Source organism: Castor canadensis, chromosome 14, assembly GCF_047511655.1.
Source record: "Castor canadensis chromosome 14, mCasCan1.hap1v2, whole genome shotgun sequence".
Lineage (NCBI taxonomy): Eukaryota > Metazoa > Chordata > Mammalia > Rodentia > Castoridae > Castor > Castor canadensis.
In genome coordinates, this window is record NC_133399.1 from 31,163,822 (window position 1) to 31,182,687 (window position 18,866).

An 18,866-nucleotide genomic window follows, 5' to 3' on the forward strand; every position below is an offset into this window, starting at 1 on the left:
TGATTCACTAACCCCAGAAGTAAATGAAGGTTGTGTTTCTTCAGGGAGATATTGTGAATTATAAAATCTTGTCCATTTTCTCCACTGAAACACATGCTTCATTTTCCTACTCCAAAAGACTAGGGTATATTCCTGAGTATGATTTTGCATGTGTTACCACATCCATTGCTCAGGCGTTCCTTTGAAATCTTCTTTTCCCTATACATGACCTTAAAATTTCATCTTTTGTGGTTCTTCTGTAGTTATTCTTCACATTTTACATGAGGATTAAATTTCTTAACATATTAAATGATGCCATTGTTTACTCAAAATGGTCCTTATATATTTAGGGATGAAAAGTATCATAGTATGATATGAAAATAACATAATGGAACCTACCAAATACTACCTCAAAAAGAGGGTGGGTTTTTGTATGACAATATAATAAAAGTAATGAAAGTGGTCAAAATGCACTGTGAACATCTTTGGAATTGCAACCATAAAATCCCCTTGTACTATCATTGTATGCTAATTGAAAATAAATAAACCAATTACAATATGCAAAGAGAAAATTATTATTCTTATAATTATTTTAAATGTTCTTATCATAAGGAAATGATAAATATTTTTCACAAATATTTTGAATACTCTTATTTTAAGATTCCACAATGAATGCATGTATTAAAGCATCACGTTATCCCATAAACATATAAAATTATTTTTATCTGCTTAAAATAAAATATCTGAAAATTTACCCTCTTAAATTATAATATTCTTCATCTTAATTTAATTTTATGTTATTCTTTAAAGAAATGAATAATAATCATACAAAAGTGAAGCCAAATTTCTTACCACATGATAAATATGCTTGTTGATTTTTAGATATGACTTCATTTAATCATGGAAGCGTTCTTGTGAAATATTTTCTATAATTCACTCCATTTCTGAAGGAAGAAATTGAGAACAAGGTGAAATAATTTTGCATACTTGACTGAGCTCATGTTTCAAATTTTGACCCAATTTTTATAAGATTGATGATGGATTAGTCAGCATGAAAACAGAAATATATTACTAAAACTGAAATTGCTCTGTTGATATATAGTGATATATGCCTAGGGTATGTCTGAGATATTTTGCTACTCTTTTAATCATTCTTCCTTCCTTCCTTCCTTCCTTCCTTCCTTCCTTCCTTCCTTCCTTCCTTCCTTCCTTCCTTCCTTCCTTCCTCCCTCCTTCCTTCCTTCCTTCCTTCCTTCCTTCCTTCCTTCCTTCCTCCTTCCTTCCTTTTCTCTTCCTTCCTTCTCCCCTCCCTTTCTTTCTTTCTTTCCTTCTTTCCTTTATTTTCCCCTCCCTCTCTCCCTCCATTTCTTTCTTCCTTCTTTCTTTCCTTCCTTGTTTCCTTCCCAACTTGCTTCTCTTTCTTCTTCCTCCTTTTACCCTCTGTAACTTCTTCATGCTCAATTATTTCCTTCTTTTCTTTATGGTTTTCTTTCTTCACTAATTTCCTTCTTCACTACCTTATTCCCTCCTTACTTGATTTTGGCCATTTTATAGTTAATGTTAACTTGTTCTTTCCAATTTCATGTCTTATTTATATTCTACTGTATATATAACCACACATGGTTTATCCATTCATTCATTGAAAGGGATTTAGGTAATTTCCATTATTTTGCAATTATGGATGATGTTGCTATTGACCTGCAAGCACACTTTTGTTTGAGCACTTGTCTTCAATCATTTGTGGGATATACCTAAGAATTTAAGTACATCAGTCCATGAAAAGCATATGCTTAACTTTTTCAGAAATCAATAATTTTTTTCACAGATGTTGGCATTTTTAACATCCCCACAATGTATTAGGTGATAATTTCTTCATATGCTTGGCAGTAGTAGTTATTTTCTTATATGTAGAGATATACAGCCTTCTTGTGGATGTTAAGTAGTTGATCATGCTCGTGCATTGTATTTACCTGTGACTAATTCTGAACACATTTTCATGTGCTTGCTGACAATTTGTCAATATGCCTATGTTCTGTGAGAAAATCTTTTTAAACCTTTGCTGTTTTGTAAATATGTATGTCTATATTTCTCTTAATGTTTTTTGTTTCTGACTTGAGTATATTTTCCATACTTATACCTCCACCAAATGTATATTTTGAAAACATTTGTCCAATTCTCTGATTTTCTAATTTGTCAAGTATATAATTTATTATCATTAACTATATTATAATGTTAGAAATCTGAAGTTTTATTCCACCTAACAGAAATTATATGTGCTATCACCAACATCTACCTAGTTTTCCACCTGCAGCCTCTGGTAGCTACCCTTTTGCTTTTTCTATGAGTAGGCATTTTTCAGATCCCATACTTAAGTGAGTTTGTGCCAGTTTTTTCTGTGTCTGCTTCACTTATTATAATGTTCTCCAACATTACCCATGTTATAACAAGTGAAACAATTTCCTTCTCTTAAAAGAGAGTGTTATTGTTTCATATATATGCCACTTTTTCTTTACCTCTTCATCAGATAATGGACACTGGGTCTTATGCCATATCTTTGCTATTGAGAGTAATGTTTACATAATAATGAGGATGGAGATGTGTACTGATTTACCAACTTCATATCCTTCAGCTATTGTAACTGTAGCTATATTTCTTCATAACCTCCAGACTATTTTACCTAATGGTTGCTTAATTTCCATTCTCCCTAAGACTGTGCAAATGTACATGTTCCTCACATTCTCCCCACACAAGTCTTTGTCTTTATCATAATTGTCATTCTAACCAGTGTGAAATGATTTATCATTGTGGATATATTTTGCATTATCCTAATGTTAACAATGTTGAGAACTTTATATATCTATAGTCTTTTTGTATTTCTTCCTTGAGGAGTGTTCATTCATTTCCTTTATCACTGATATTCCATTTGACATGTAATAATCATACATATTTCGTGACACAATGGGGATAATTGGATATGTATAAATATCAAATATTAGATAAAGTTCATTATAATATCAATTACTTAAAACATTTATAATTTCTGTGTGGTGAGAACAGTTGAAGTCCTTCCCTTGAGTTATTTTGCAATATAATTTTGTTTTATTTTAGTCAGTCTATTGTATAAGAGAACATCACTACTTGTTCCCAATTTGAGTTGTAGTATTGCTCCCATTGTTCTTCCTATACCTATATCATCATTGTTCCTATTTCCATTAAACAAAATTAGTCAGAAGAGACAGGGAAAGTCAGTTCATATTAATAAAGCAAACAATCCATCAAGAAGAAATAATTGTCAAGCATATATGCAACAAATTTCATTAAACACAACTGCACTAAAAAGTGCAGGGATCTCTCTATATACCTGTTTTTAACTGAACTAGTAAAAGTGCTTTGTCTTCCTTATTATGCTTGCATCTTTTCTTCAACAAAATCAGTGACAAGGGCAAAACAGGACCTGCCTGGAACAGAGGGGGGAAAAAGGGAGGAGGGGGGAGAGGTTGGGGGAGGGGAGCAGAGTGGAGAAATGACCCAAACAATGTATGCGCATGTGAATAAATGAATAAAAAAATTGACATCCATGACATAACAAATATATTAATTTTAAAAAAAGAAGTAGAAAACGAAAAAAAGTATTTTACTTGTTTGCATAGCTTTCCAAATGATGTAAGATGTCATCAGACATGAGAATGGGTTATAGTTCACCCATAAAATATTTTCATAATGATTTATCTATAGTTTAAAACATATACATATATGCATATATAAATATATATGTACATATGACTATAATGGATACATATTTGTGTGTGTATTTTATTCCAGAAATCATGTAGAATTCAAATATATACTACAAATGGCTATTTTATATTTTAAATATTCTCACAAGTAAAATTATTTATGTTTTGGAAAAAAAAAACTTAAAAAGTGCAGGTAAACCTCAACCAAATGACAGTGGGAGATTTCAATATCCCTAAAGATATGATGTCCAGTTAAAAAGAATGAACAAAGAAACCTAAGAATTAAACAGCACTATAGATCAAACAGACTTAATAATATCAGCAGAGCATTTAATCCAGATACTTCTAAATAAAAATTCTTTTCAGCAGTTCATGAACTTTGTACAAAACAGATCACATTTTTAAAAACATTTTTTCATTTTGAATTTTTTGTTAGGATATATTTGTTGTACAGGGGTATTTATTATAACAATTGTGAAGGGGCATACAATGTATATAGGTTAGATAGCCCCAACAGTCTCTTCCTTTCAGCACTTCCCACCCCATTTCAAGCAATTGCAACAGTTTTCACTGTTCTATGTGATATAAATACATGAAATCCATCGTCCATATTCCCTCAGATTCATCTCCTTCATTTCCCCTCCCAAAAGGAACTTATCTTTCTTTCTTTTTATTATTCATTTATTCACATGTGCATATATTGTTTGGGTCTTTTCTCCCTCCTGACCCCGCCCCCTTCCTCTCCTCCCCTCCCTCCTCCCTTCCAGACAGAACCTGTTCTGTGCTTTTCTCCAGTTCTGTTGAAGAGTAGAAATAAGCAATAATAAGAAAGACACAGTGTTTTTGCAACTTGAGATAAGGACAGCTATACAGAGAGATTCCTAACATTGCTTTATGTACAAATGTGTTACAACTCAGGTTGATTCATCTCTAACTGATCTTTACACTGGTTCCTGATCCCCTTCTTGTGTTGAATTCTGTTGCTTTAAGGTTTCTCTATTAATTCCTTTGGAGTAGGGACATCAAATGCTTTGTTTTGGGTTTTCATCTAAGTTCGTACCTTCCATATATGTTCTCCCTTTGTCATGTAACCCAAGTACTACAATATTGCTGTATTTGCCCTAACTTGAAAGACCACATATGAGGGAGAATATATGATTTTTGGTCTTCTGTGTCTGGCTAACCTTGCTCAGAATGATGTTCTCTAGTTCATTCCATTTACTTGCAAATAATAAGATTTCATTTTTCTTCATGGATGAGCAAAATTCTATTGTCTATAAATACCAGATTTTCTTGATCCATTCATCAGTAGTGGGGCATCTTGGTTTTTTCCAAAAAAAATTGTTTGTTGTGAATAGCACTCCAATAAACATGGGTGTGGAGGTGCTTTTGGAGTAAACTGTGTTGCATTCATTTGGGTATATCCCCAGGAATGGGATTACTGGATCATATGACAGATCTATGTTTAGGTTTTTAAGAAGTCTCCAAATTTTTCTCCAGAGTGGTTGCACCGGCTTGCATTCCCACCAGCAGTGTACCAGGGTTCCTTTTTCCCAACATTCTCGCCAACACATGCTATTGGTGGTTTTTTTTTTTCCATTTTTCTTTTATTATTCATATGTGCATACAAGGATTGGTTCATTTCTCCCCCCTGCCCCCACCCCCTCCCTTACCACACACTCCGCCCCTCCCTCTCCCCCCCAATACCCAGCAGAAACTACTTTGCCCTTATTTCTAATTTTGTTGTAGAGAGAGTATAAGCAATAATAGGAAGGAACAAGGGTTTTTGCTGGTTGAGATAAGGATAGCTATACAGGGCATTGACTCACATTGATTTCCTGTGCGTGGGTGTTACCTTCTAGGTTAATTCTTTTTGATCTAACCTTTTCTCTAGTTACTGGTCCCCTTCTCCTATTGGCCTCAGTTGCTTTAAGGTATCTGCTTTAGTTTCTCTGCTTTAAGGGCAACAAATGCTAGCTAGTTTTTTAGGTGTCTTACCTATCCTCACCCCTCCCTTGTGTGCTCTCGCTTTTATCATGTGCTCATAGTCCAATCCCCTTGTGGTTGCCCTTGATCTAATGTCCACATATGAGGGAGAACATACGATTTTTGGTTTTTTGAGCCAGGCTAACATCACTCAGAATGATGTTCTCCAATTCCATCCATTTACCAGCGAATGATAACATTTCGTTCTTCTTCATGGCTGCATAAAATTCCATTGTGTATAGATGCCACATTTTCTTAATCCATTCGTCAGTGCTGGGGCATCTTGGCTGTTTCCATAACTTGGCTATTGTGAATAGTGCCGCAATAAACATGGATGTGCAGGTGTTATTGGTGGTGTTTTTGATGATGGCTATTCTAACAGGGGTGAGGTGAAATCTTAGTGTGGTTTTGATTTGCATTTCCTTTATGACTAGAGATGGTGAGCATTTTTTCATGTGTTTTTTGGCTATTTGAATTTCTTCTTTTGAGAATGTTCTATTTAGTTTAGTTGCCCATTTCTTAATTGGGTCATTGATTTGGGGAGAGCTTAGTGTCTTAAGTTCCATGTATGTTCTGGTTATCAGTCCCTTGTCTGATGTATAGCTGGCAAATATTTTCTTCCACTCTGTGGGTGGTCTCTTTAGTTTAGAGATCATTTATTTTCTTGTGCAGAAGCTTTTTAATTTTATGAAGTCCCATTTGTCCATTCTTTCTCTTAGTTACTGAGCTTCTGGGGTTCTGTTGATGAAGTCCTTTCCTATACCTATTAGAAGCAGAGTTTCCTGCTCCTTCCTGTACCAACTTCAGAGTTTCAGGTCTGATATTTAGGTCCTTGATCCATTTTGTGTTGAGACTAGTACAGGGTTATAGACATGGATCTAGTTTCAGTCTCTTGCAGACTGTTAAGCACTTTCTCAGCATCATTTGTTGAAGAGGTGGTCTTTTCTTCATCGTATATTTTTGACCCCTTTGTCAAAAATAAGATTGTGTAGTTGTGTGGATTCATATCTTGGTCCTCTATTCTGTTCCACTGGTCTTCATGTCTGTTTTTCTGCCAGTACCATGCTGTTTTTATTGCTATTGCTTTGTAATATAGTTTGAAGTCAGGTATTGTGATACCTCCAGCATTGCTCTTTTTGATGAGTATTGCCTGGGCTATTTGCAGTCTCTTGTGTTTCCAAATGAATGTACAGGTAGATTTTTCAATCTCTGTGATTAAAGTCATTGGGATTTTGATGAGAGTTGCATTAAACATGTAGATTGATTTTGGTAGTATAGCCATTTTTACTATGTTGATTTTTCCAATCCCTGAGTATGGGAGGTCTTTCCATCTTCTGTAGTTTTCCTCAATCTCTTTCTTTAGGTGTTCTTAATTCTCCTTGTAGAGGTCATTCACATCTTTTTTTATAAGTTTACTCCTAGGTATTTGATTTTTTGAGGCGATTGTAAATGTAATTTTTCCATGTATTCTTTCTCAGCTTGTTCATTGTTGGTGTATAGAAAAGCTATTGATTTTTGTAACTTGATTTTGTATCCAGCCACCTTGCTATACCTGTTTATGGTGTCTAAGAGGATTTGGGTAGAGTTTATTGGATCTTTAAAGTATAGGATCATATCATTTGCAAATATGGACATTTTGACAGTTTCTTTCATGAGTACATATATTAAAAGGTCAGAAAGATCTCAAATCAGTGATCTAATACTACATTTCAAACTCCTAGAAAAACAAGAAGAAGCAAACCCCAAACCAAGCAGAAGGAGAGAAATAATTAAAATAAGGGCTGAAATCAATGAAATAGAAACAAAAAAAATACAAAGAATTAATGAAACAAAAAGCTGGTTCTTTGAAAAAATAAATAATATTAACAGAACCCTGGAAACCTGACTAAAATGAAGAAAGAAAAAACTCAAATCAATGAAATTAGATGTGCAAAAGGGGAGATAACAACAAATACCACAGAAATCCAGGAAATCATCAGAGATTACTTTGAGAGCCTATATTCTAATAAATTTGAAAATTTTGAAGAAATGGACGGACTTCTAGATACTTACAACCATCCAAACCTGAGCCAAGAGGACATTAATTATCTTAATAAATCTATAATACAAAACAAAGTTAAGCAGCAATTAAGAGTTTTCCAAAAAACAAAAGTGCAGGACCTGAGGGATTCACTGCTGAATTCTGTCAGACATTTAAAGGAGAACTAATGCCAACCATCCTTACACTCTTCCATGAAATAGAAACAGAAGGAACACTGGCTAACTCTTTTTGTGAAACCAACATTACTCTCACCCCAAAACCAGGCAAAGACACTCTGAAATGAGAACTATAGGCCAATTTCCTTAATGAACACCTATGCAAAAATCCCCAGTAAAATAATGGCAAACCAAGTCCAACAACATATCAGAAAGATCATACACCACAACCAAGTTGGCTTCAATTCAGGCATGCAGGGGTGCTTCAACATACGCAAATCTATAAATGTAATACCACACATTAATAGAAGTAAAGACAAACACCATCTCAATAGATGCAGAAAAAGCCTTTAACAAGATCCAACACCACTTCATGATAAAAGCTCTAAGAAAACTAGGAATAGAAGGAAAGTACCTCAACACTGTAAAGGCTATATATGACAAACCTACAGGCATCATCATAATTAACAGTGAAAAATTGAAATCATTTCCTGTAAAATCAGGAATGAGACAAACGTGCCTACTATCTCCACTCCTTTTCAACATACTACTGGAATTTCTACCCAGAGCAATTAGGCAAGAAGAAGAAATAAAAGGAATACAAACAGTACTATCTTTCATTATTAATACCTAAGTGAATGTTCAATGGGGTTTCTCAATGTATTTCCACTGTGAGAATATTTTACTTTGGTCAGGTCAACCCCATCCACTACAATCCCTTACCCTTTCCATCCAACTCTCCATTTTTCAACAATTTTCAATACATATCCTTATATCTGCTACCTTCACAGGAGTTATGTATTATGATATTGTTGACACTATATCATTACCTTTCCTTTCCCTCCTGCCCCAAGTTCCTTATTGTAGTCACACAATTACAAATGTATTCTACATGTACGTTTGAATATGAAAATAGATCACATTTTAAGACATGAATCAAACCTTAGCAAATATGAGAAATAAGATATATATCCCTGTATGTTATAAAACAAGATGAAATAAAACTAGAGCTCATCATCAAAGAAACTACAGAAAATATTAAAGCATATGGGGACTGAGCAACACACTAGTGAATGACCAGCAGTCAGTGCAAAAATAAAGGAGGAGGAGAATGCAAAGTTGGTAGAATCTAATAAAAATGGAAACAAAACCTACCAGAAACTATAGATATATCAAAGGCAGAGTGAAGAGAAAATCTTAGAACCATGAGCATCTGTATTAAAAAATAAAAACAAATGTCCTAATGATGCACTATGAACTCTTATAAAAATAAGAATAGGCCAAACCATAAATTTGTAAATGGAAAGAAAGTTTGGGCATAAATTAATGAAGTAAGACAGAAATATTATTAAACAAATTAATGCAACAAAAAGTTGGAACTTTCAAAGCATATATAAGATTCATAAACCCTTAGTCAATCTGATTAGAAAGAGGAGGGAAAAGAACCAAATTCTTAAAATTGAAGGTGAAAATGTGATATAGCAGCAAATAACAATAAAATGAATAAGATGATGAGGAAGTAATTTGAAAACCAATATTCAGGTAAAGTGGAAATTCTAAAAATGAATAAATTTGTGACTGTATAAATTTGATCTACCAAAATTGAACCAAGAGAATAAAAACAATCTCAATAGATGTAAAATAAACAACTAAAAAAGGATTGACAAATGAGAATACATGAAATATAAAGGTTCTGTACAGCAAAGGAAACATACCAAATTGCTAGCCCACAGAATAGAAGATTATTGCCAGCTACACAGCTGACAAGGATTAATAACCAGAATTTACAGGGAGATCAAAAAACAAAACTCTCCCAAAATTTATAACCCAATGAAGAATTTGTCAAATGACTGAACTAAAATATTTCAAAGGAAGAAGTACAAATGCCCAAATAAAATGTGAAGAAATGCACAACCTCCTCAGTCATAAAAGAAATGCCAATCAAAACCACATTAAGATTCCACTTCACTCCTGTTAGAATGGCTATCATCAAGAACACAAAGAAAAGTAAATATTGGTAAATATTTGAAGAAAAAGAACCCTTATACAATCTTTGTGGGAATGTAAGTTAATACAACTACTATGGAAAACAATGTGGAGGTTCCTAAAAAACTAAAAATATAACTACCATATGATCCAGAAATGCCATTCCCAGATAATATGCAAGGGAATGTAAATAAGGATACAATAAAGGCACTTGCATAGCAATGTTTATTGTAGCATTACTCACAATAGCCAAACTATAGAAACAAAAGGATCCCCTACAAATGATGAATCAATTAAGAAAATGTGATATATCCCTTCATACATGTGTATGTATAATAGAATATTATTCAGCCATAAAGAATAATTGTTTTTATTGTTCACAGGTAAATGAATTGAACTGGAGAACATAATGTTAAGTGAAGTAAGCAGGTTCAGAAATAAAAAGGTTGCATATTTTCTCTCATATGTAGAAGATAGCTCCAAATATAAATATAAGTATTACCATATATGCTTATATATACAGAACATTTTTCCAATAGTGGAAATATCAGAGGAGATTAGTGGAGAAGGAAAAGAATAGAATGATAGAAAGCAAATGATATTGAAATTTACATGGTATTTTTGTAGGAACCAGACACAATGAAATGCACTAAAAATGTTAAACAATACAGGGTAGGGTGAAAAGAGAAAGGAAGTGTGAAAGGAAGTGGGAATTAGATGGGTGGAAGAACAATATATTTATTGGTAAAACACCAAGGCAAAACCCCACTGAACAATGAGCCCAGTTCATTGTTTAAATGTTTATTTAAACAACGAAATACCGTGATGTAAAACAGCATGTTAGGGTAGGACCCTAGTGGTAATTGAAGGGTAAGTTAAGGGGGTAAAACCTGTCAATATCATTTTATGAACGGGAGCAGTAAGAGGGAAAAGAATGGATGGGATGAACCAAACTAGAGTTCATTGTATGCATATATAGAATTGTCACAAAGAAACCCCTTATAAAACTATTATATGCAAATTAAAAATGCTTTAAAAACCAAAAATGAAATATTTTCATTTGCAGGAAAATGTATAGAACTGAAGAATATCATGGTGAGATAAACAGACTGAAAAGCCAAATATCACATTATCTCATTCACTGATGGAATCATGATCTCAAATTATGATGGTGATTATGATGATGATTCTAAAAATAAAGAGAATAAATCACAAAAATTATAATCTCAGTAGAAATAGAAAGCCTTCAACGAAATTCAACATCGTTTCCTAATAAAAGCTCCAAAGAAACTAAGAATAGAAGGGGAATTACTAACATTCTAAAGGCTGTATACAGCAACCAATAGCCAACATCATAGCAATTAGAGAAAAATCGCAACCATTTCCTTTAAAATCAGGAATGAGAAGGGTGTCCACTGTTACCACTCATATTTAATGTAGTATTGGAATGCTTAACATAGCAGAAAGATAGGAGAAAAAATAAAAGGGATGCAAATAGGGATGGACAAAGTCAAATTAATCCTATGTGTTGATGGTATGATCTTATACATGAAAGGTCCTAAAAACTCCATCAAAAAAACTTTTAGATCTCATAAGAAAATTCAGCAAAGTAGCAGAACACAAAAGCAATACACAAACATGGGAGGTGCAGACATATGCCAATTGGATTGAAGTAATCAGGTTGACAGTCTAAAAACACAGTTTGATTATTAAAAGTATCTGCTCACTTTGGCGTCTCATCATACAGAACTCTTAATCAGTCAGATTTGTTATCCAAATCTATAAGGAGCTTTTCTTATTAGTGGAGGAAAGAGAAGAGAAACCAACACAGTCTATGGTAACTTCATTTGCTAAGTAGCAAGCATAAGTGTAATATTTACTTATTTTCTAATTAACACATATAAATTATACACATTAGTGAGATTCAGTGTAATATTTTCAAGCATCCATGAAGCATGCATTGAACTACTCTTTCTACACTTGCTTCTCAAGCACCCATCTCAATCCCAAGTCATCACTATTCTACTTTGAAGTGTACAGTTTACTTGACACATAAGAGAAAGAACATATGGTTCAAATCTTTCTGGAGCTAGTTAATTTTTTCAAAGATCCATGTGCATAATATATTGATCACTGAAAAAATATATTGATCACTGTTATGGTAAATATATATAAATACACACTGTTATATAACATGATAAATTAAAATCCACAAACTACAAAACTATTGTGAAGAAGAGGGCTTCATTTACATGGTTAATGTTTACTTATGCTGTGTTTTCTAAACTATATTCCAATTGGATGCCACCAATTCTGAGGTTAAATTCTACACATACGGAGATGCCACAGAGTGTTTTTGATGTCCTTGTTCCTCAGGCTGTAGATGAAGGGATTAAGCATAGGTGTGACTACTGTGTATATCACTGAGACCAGTGCACAATTTCTGGGAGAATGTGAGACAGCAGAACTGAGGTACACTCCAAAGCCTGTTCCATAAAATAAACAAACAATTGACAGATGAGACCCACATGTGGAAAAAGCTTTACACTTCCCAACTTATGATGGGATTCTCAAAATTGAGGAAACTATTTTATAGTAGGAAATAAAGATCCCTGAGATAGGAAGAAATCCAGAGATAATAACAACAAAGCCAATAACTACTTTGTTGGTAAAAGCATCTGAACATGCAAGATTAAGGACTTGAGAAGGGTCACAGAAGAAATTGGAAATTTCCACATCCTTGAAGTAGGGAAATTGTAAGGGAATAAAATTGTGCAGAAGTGAGTCCAAAAGGCTAATGAAAAAAGACAAAAACACCAACAAGACACATAGGTGAGGGTTCATGATGACTGAGTAATGCAGTGGGTAACAGATGGCCAAAAACCGGTCATAGGCCACCACTGTCAGAAGCATATCATCCATACATCCAAAAATGATAAAAAGAGACATCTGTGCCAGGCAGCCCACATAGGAGATGACTGTGCTGTGAGTTTCAATATTTATAATCACCTTTGGGACCATGGTAGAAATGAAACATATGTCAGTTGCTGATAGGTTACAGAGGAAGAAGTACATAGGGGTGTGCAGGTGAGAATCAGAGATGACAGCCAGGATGATGAGCAGGTTCCCAAGCACTGTGACTAGGTACATGGACAAGAATAATCCAGAGAGGATTGGCTGGAGGTCTGGATCATCTGAGATTCCCAAGAGATGGAATTCTGAGACAATTGTTAGATTTTGTTGTCCTACGCTGATTTCACACCTTTTGAAAACAAAATGGTTAGTGCACAGAAAAACAATGCAGAGACCTCTATTTTTAACTCAGATATTCACAAGAATTCACACTTGATTTCCATCCATCTTCAGCAATATTCCTTCTTTGACAAACCCTTTCTTCCTTTCTTCATAAATCATTTATCTGCTAAGTATACCAAAACCTTTCTTTTATAATATTTCCATGTTTCTTCTGTAACACCAAAGTTCTGTTCTAAGTAGAATGTACATTAGCCCCTGGTCTTAATAGTTGTCAACTATATTATTTTGTATGTCTTCAATTGCTGGAGAAATACTGAGTGGAGCAATGTTAGAAAACATCACCATATCCAGTCCATAATCCCAGTGAAATACCACCTATAATTTTAAAAAAATTAGTAAGTAAGAAATGATCTTCCTATTTTAGGAAAAATAATCATTGTCATCAAGGAAAATTAAGAAGTACCCAAAGACTAACGGTTACCAAACATTATTCTAGGATTGTGCAAAAAATTCCCTTCATTAAAATGGTTGTAAATTATTTATAGGAGCTAAAACCACATCATTTAAATACTAAATTAAAGTTTATGTTTCAATGTCAAAAAACATTGCTTTGTCATTTAACTTCCTGTAGTTTTTTATTCTTTTAATAATCCTTGCACTTTTCATCCATCCTTTTTTGTGAATATAAGTTCTCACTCAACTCCAGGAGGTGTTTTAACAATTATTTCTTGAATAAATGCTATGCATTTCTTTGGTGGACTTCAAATTTTGAGAAATATGATTTGGTTAAATGCATATATGGCATGACATTACAAATCCCGCATGTGGCATCAGTGTACATAATACCTGTCAACAGTTAAAGAATGATAAAATGTTAGCTGAATGTAGTCATGAACAGCTATAATCCCAGAACTCAGGAATCTGAGGACTTCAGAGATTATGGCTGGAGTATCATGAGTTCAAGGTCTGCCTAGGCTATAGAGTGAGAACTTGTATGACAGAGAGAGAGAGAGAGAGAGAGACAGAGAGAGAGAGAGAGAAAGGAGAGAGGGATGGAGAAGTAAGAAGGAAGGAAGGAAGGAAGGATGGAAGGAAGAAAGGAAGGAAAGAAGGAAGGAAATCAAGAGAAGGGAGAGAGATGGAGGAAGGAAGGAAAAGAAGAAATAAAGAAGAGAAGGGGAGGGAAGGGAAAGGAAAGAAAATAGAAAGGAAGGAAAGGAAAAGAAAGGAAAAAAGGTAAAAGTACTTGGCTAGATTTTTTTGTTAAATTTGGAAACTTTTCTTTCAACCCCTTATTATCTTAGAAAGATCTAACATGAAGATAGATCGTTATTTTTCCTTTCTCTTCCTTCTGTATTTTTCAATTTTCTGCTAATACCTTTTCATTGCTTTTAAGACAATATTAAATTTTAAGGTGGCTCCAATTTTATAACCACAGAATCTAAATGCAACTTCAGTGCTTGGAACCTTCTTATTCTGAACTCATACTGTGATTTAATTACAAAAAAAGTTCCAAAAGAAAAAATACAGTTCTGGAGTGTGACTCAAAAGGTAGACCTCCTGAGTCCTGAGTTCAAACCTTAGTACTGCCAAAAATAAATAAAACAGAGTGAGAGAAGGTACAAGAAATAAGGTAAACATACTTGAAAAGTTTCCTCAACTATAAAATGGGAATAACAATTTTGTGTCTAAAATGTTTTTATGAGAAAGATAGTAGGAAACTTTTTAAATTGTGAGGGCTTGTGGAATTCAATCCCATTTATACATACATTTCCCTGTGGATATAGATAAATAGATAGATGATAGATAGATAGATAGATTCTGTCCATATGGGTACTCTCTCTCACTCCATGTATATGTATGTATGTATGTATATATATATTAAATCTGCATGTGAAAATTCTGATTCTTTTCTACAATGTTGGAACTACTGCTTAGAAACTTTCTGGCATTAAAAATATTCTTCTGAGGAGGGGCGGCGAGGGGCGGGGCACGCGGGGCAGGGCGGGCCGGGGGAGGGGCGGCGGCCCCCGCGGCTCGTGCTCAGCGCTCCGCGAAGTCCCGCTCAGAGAGCTGCGAGCATCTGCAAGAGGCGCTCGGCGCAGTCGGGGAGCCGTCTGGAGCTAGGCCCCGAGAGCCGCCGCCCCTCCTGCCACGATCCAGAGAGCCCGCGGTGATCGCAGATGGAGTTCACTTGAGTCGGGCAGCCGGCGGGAGAGGCAGGCGCCCGCAAGCCGAGCGCGGGCCGGAGCCTAGCCAGCCCTGGGCGCCCGCGCGAGCTGTGGCCAAGAGGCGCCGCCAGCGCGCGAAGCCCGCCCGCCCGCGCGCCACAGGAGAATAGGAGGCAGAGGGCGGCCGGCGTCCTGGCGGGACTAGGCCGCTCTGGATGTGAGCGCGTGGCGCTGGCTCTTGGCCTCCCGGAGGCGCCGCTCCTCTTCGGATTTGCTTCGTGTGCGGACTTTGGCGAGAAAGGAACCGAGACTCGTGCAATCTCAGCCGGGCTGGAGTTGGGCGTTTTCTCAGCATGTTTTGGTGCCCACCCCCCGCCCCATGCCCCCTAAGGTCTGATGATCACCCATCATTGGGAGCCCTGCTAAGGACTCCAACTATGAACTTGGGGCTGACAGCACCGCTTATCCTCTTGCGACCAGGCATCAGATACCAGCTCTGAGAAGCTCTTTAACACTGTTACTGTAAACAAAGATTTGGAGTTAGGTGTTGGCACGCTGCCTGAACATGACAGTCAGGATGCCGGGCCTATTGTCCCTAAGATATCGGGTGTAGAGAGAAGCCAGGAGAAGAGCCAGGACTGTTGCAAAGAGCAAATCTTTGAGCCTGTGGTGCTTAAAGATCCCTGCCTGTAGGTCCCCCAGCCAGTTCCCCAGCCTCAGGCGGAGCCCCAGCCCCAGGCTCCTTCTCTGGACCCCAACTTTGTGCAGTGCACAGAGGTTCCTCCCCAGCCTCCTTCTCCCAATACACAGCCACCTCAGGGCCCCTCAGAGGTCCAGCTGCAGCCCTCCCCACAGCCTCAGGTGCAGCGGACACCCAGGCCTCAGTCCCCCACCCAGCTGCTGCACCAGACCCTCCCACCTGTGCAAGCCCACCCTGCCCAGAGCCTCTCCCAGCCTCTGTCTGTCTACAACAGCAGCAGCTTGAGCCTCAACAGTTTAAGCAGTAGCAGGAGCAGTACCCCAGCTAAGTCCCAGCCTGCCCCTCCTCACCTCTCCCATCACCCCTCTGCCTCACCATTCCCCCTGTCCTTGCCTAACCACAGTCCCCTACACAGCTTCACACCCACCCTCCAGCCACCCACCCCTTGCACACTCACATCACCCCAATATGTTTGTCCCTCCCATGGCTTTGCCTCCTCCACCACCACAGACAGCAAGGAGTCTGCTCCCTGGACACCCTGCTGGGAGCAACTACTCAGAGCAAGACATCTTGCCACAGGAACTGAAAACGCGTTTCTTGGCCTTTCAGAATGCTGACCATGGGGCTTCCCTGGGCCCTCCACCCTACCTGCTGACCGAGTTCCACCAGCATCAGCATCAGCATACCCACCAGCACACACACCAGCACACCTTCACACCGTTCCCCCACGCCATCCCACCCACCGCCATCATGCCAACGCTAGCATCTCCCATGCTCTTACATTCCTACCCTCCTGCGGTGTCGGGCATCCCCCCCATGATCCCACCTACTGGTCCTTTTGGGTCACTACAAGGAGCGTTTCAGCTCAAGATATCCAACCCTATTGATGTTGCTGCTCGGCCTGGGACAGTCCCACACACTTTACTCCAGAAGGACCCAAGGTTGACAGATCCTTTCAGACCCATGTTAAGGAAACCAGGGAAGTGGTGTGCAATGCACGTTCATATTGCCTGGCAAATCTACTACCACCAACAGAAAGTCAAGAAACAAATGCAGTCAGACCCGCACAAACTGGATTTTGGGCTGAAACCTGAATTCCTGAGCCGCCCACCAGGCCCCAGTCTCTTTGAAGCCATCCACCACCCTCATGACCTGGCACGGCCTTCCACCTTGTTCTCTGCCACTGGTGCTGCACACCCAACTGGGACACCTTTCAGGCCACCTCCTCATCACAGCAACTTCCTCAACCCTGTTGCTCACCTGGAGCCTTTCAATCGGCCATCCACCTTCACGGGCTTAGCAGCAGTTGGTGGAAACCCTTCAGTCACACCCGACTCAGTGTTCGGCCACAAGGATGGCCCCAGTGTGTAGAATCTTATCAACCTTCACAACCCTGGAACCAGCTGCACCAAACGCCTCTGCCGTTCCGGACCCCTCCGCCCTGGCTGAAGCCAGGTAACCTGGAGCGCAGGGCGTCTGCTGCTGCTCATGACAGAGATAGAGATGTAGATAAACGAGACTCATCTGTTAGTACAGATGACAAAGAAAGGGACAGCATGGAGAAGCGACACTCCGGCCACCCCTCTCCGGCGTACCGTGTTCCCAGTGGGCGCCTTGGGCCACGGGCACAGCTCCGCAGAGTAGATCCGGGGCCACCTGAACCCCGAGACCCGTGAGAAAGACAAACCCAAGGAGAGGGCGTGGGAGCGTGGCCCAGCAGCACATGGGGGGCCGCGAGGCCAAGGTGCCCCACAAGGGCGAGGTGGCCTTCAAACACCCCAAGAAGGGCCCAGAGGTCAAGGTCAAGGAGGAGCACAAGGAGACCACGACCTGAGGCTGCACCACCTGGCCCACGGCCCACTGAGCCCCCAGTGAACTCTTCTGCATCTGCGGAGACCTTAGCGTCCGTGCCCACGGCGGTGGGCATGTTGGGCATGCACCCCATGGGTAGCCTGGACAGCCTGGACCGGACCCGCATGATGACACCCTTTATGGACCTCAGCCCCATCCCTGGGGGTGAACGCTTCCCGTACCCCTCCTTCCACTGGGACCCCATGCGGGACCGCTTCGGGACCCCTACCGTGAGCTGGACCTGCACCGGAGGGACCCCGCTAGGCCGTGACTTCCTGCTGCGTGGTGACCCGCTGCACCTTCTGTCCGCACCATGGCTGTACTAGGCCGAGCACTCTTTCCGGGACCGCGATCCGCACTATAGCCACCACCATCACCACCACCATCACCACGGCCCGCTGGTGGCCGGCAACCCGCGGCAGGAGCACGAGCACGGCCACCTAGACGAGTGCGAGCGCCTGCAGCTCCTGCGCAATGACTAAGAGCCCCAGCGGCTGCACGCCCGTGCACACCGCCGCCGCCCTGGACGGCCACCTGGCGCACCCAGGGCTGCTGGCGCCCGGACTGCCCAGCATGCACTACCCACGCATCAGCCCCATGGCCACCCAGCAGAAAGGGCTGCTCAACAAGACGCCCCCGGCAGCCACGCTCAGCGCGCTGCCCCTGCTCATCTCCACGCTGAGGGGCCGCCCGGGCTCCCCAAGAAGGACTATGCCCCTGTCAGCCGAGGTCAGGGACAGGCCACCCTTGCACACGCTCAAGGACATCGAGGCCCGGTGAGCTGCGCCTGCACGCCTGCCTCCTAACCCGGCTGGACACATAGTTGGGGCCACCCTCAGCCTTGTCTTGGGCAGATCCCAGACTCCCTTCCCTGCAGGATTCCAGATGCTTTTCTACCTCTTCTGATTTTTTCAGCCAAGTCTCATGTCTCCTACTCTTTTCCGTTCCTTGTATGAAACATTTTCATTTGAAGATGGTGACAGACATCAAGATGATGACAGCAGG

The 18,866-nt window shown here is 39.4% G+C and overlaps 1 protein-coding gene and 1 pseudogene across 1 annotated transcript; one reads left to right on the plus strand and one right to left on the minus strand.

The window, feature by feature from the left end:
• Nucleotides 1–12,203: 12,203 nt before the first annotated feature.
• LOC109678414 (olfactory receptor 7E178-like) lies at nucleotides 12,204–13,963 on the minus strand. Its single transcript, XM_074053299.1, is given in 2 exon segments — nucleotides 12,204–13,194; nucleotides 13,953–13,963. Coding segments are annotated over 2 exon segments (1,002 nt in total).
• Nucleotides 13,964–15,689: 1,726 nt separating this feature from the next.
• Nucleotides 15,690–18,657, plus strand: LOC109678413 (autism susceptibility gene 2 protein-like; annotated as a pseudogene).
• Nucleotides 18,658–18,866: the final 209 nt, after the last annotated feature.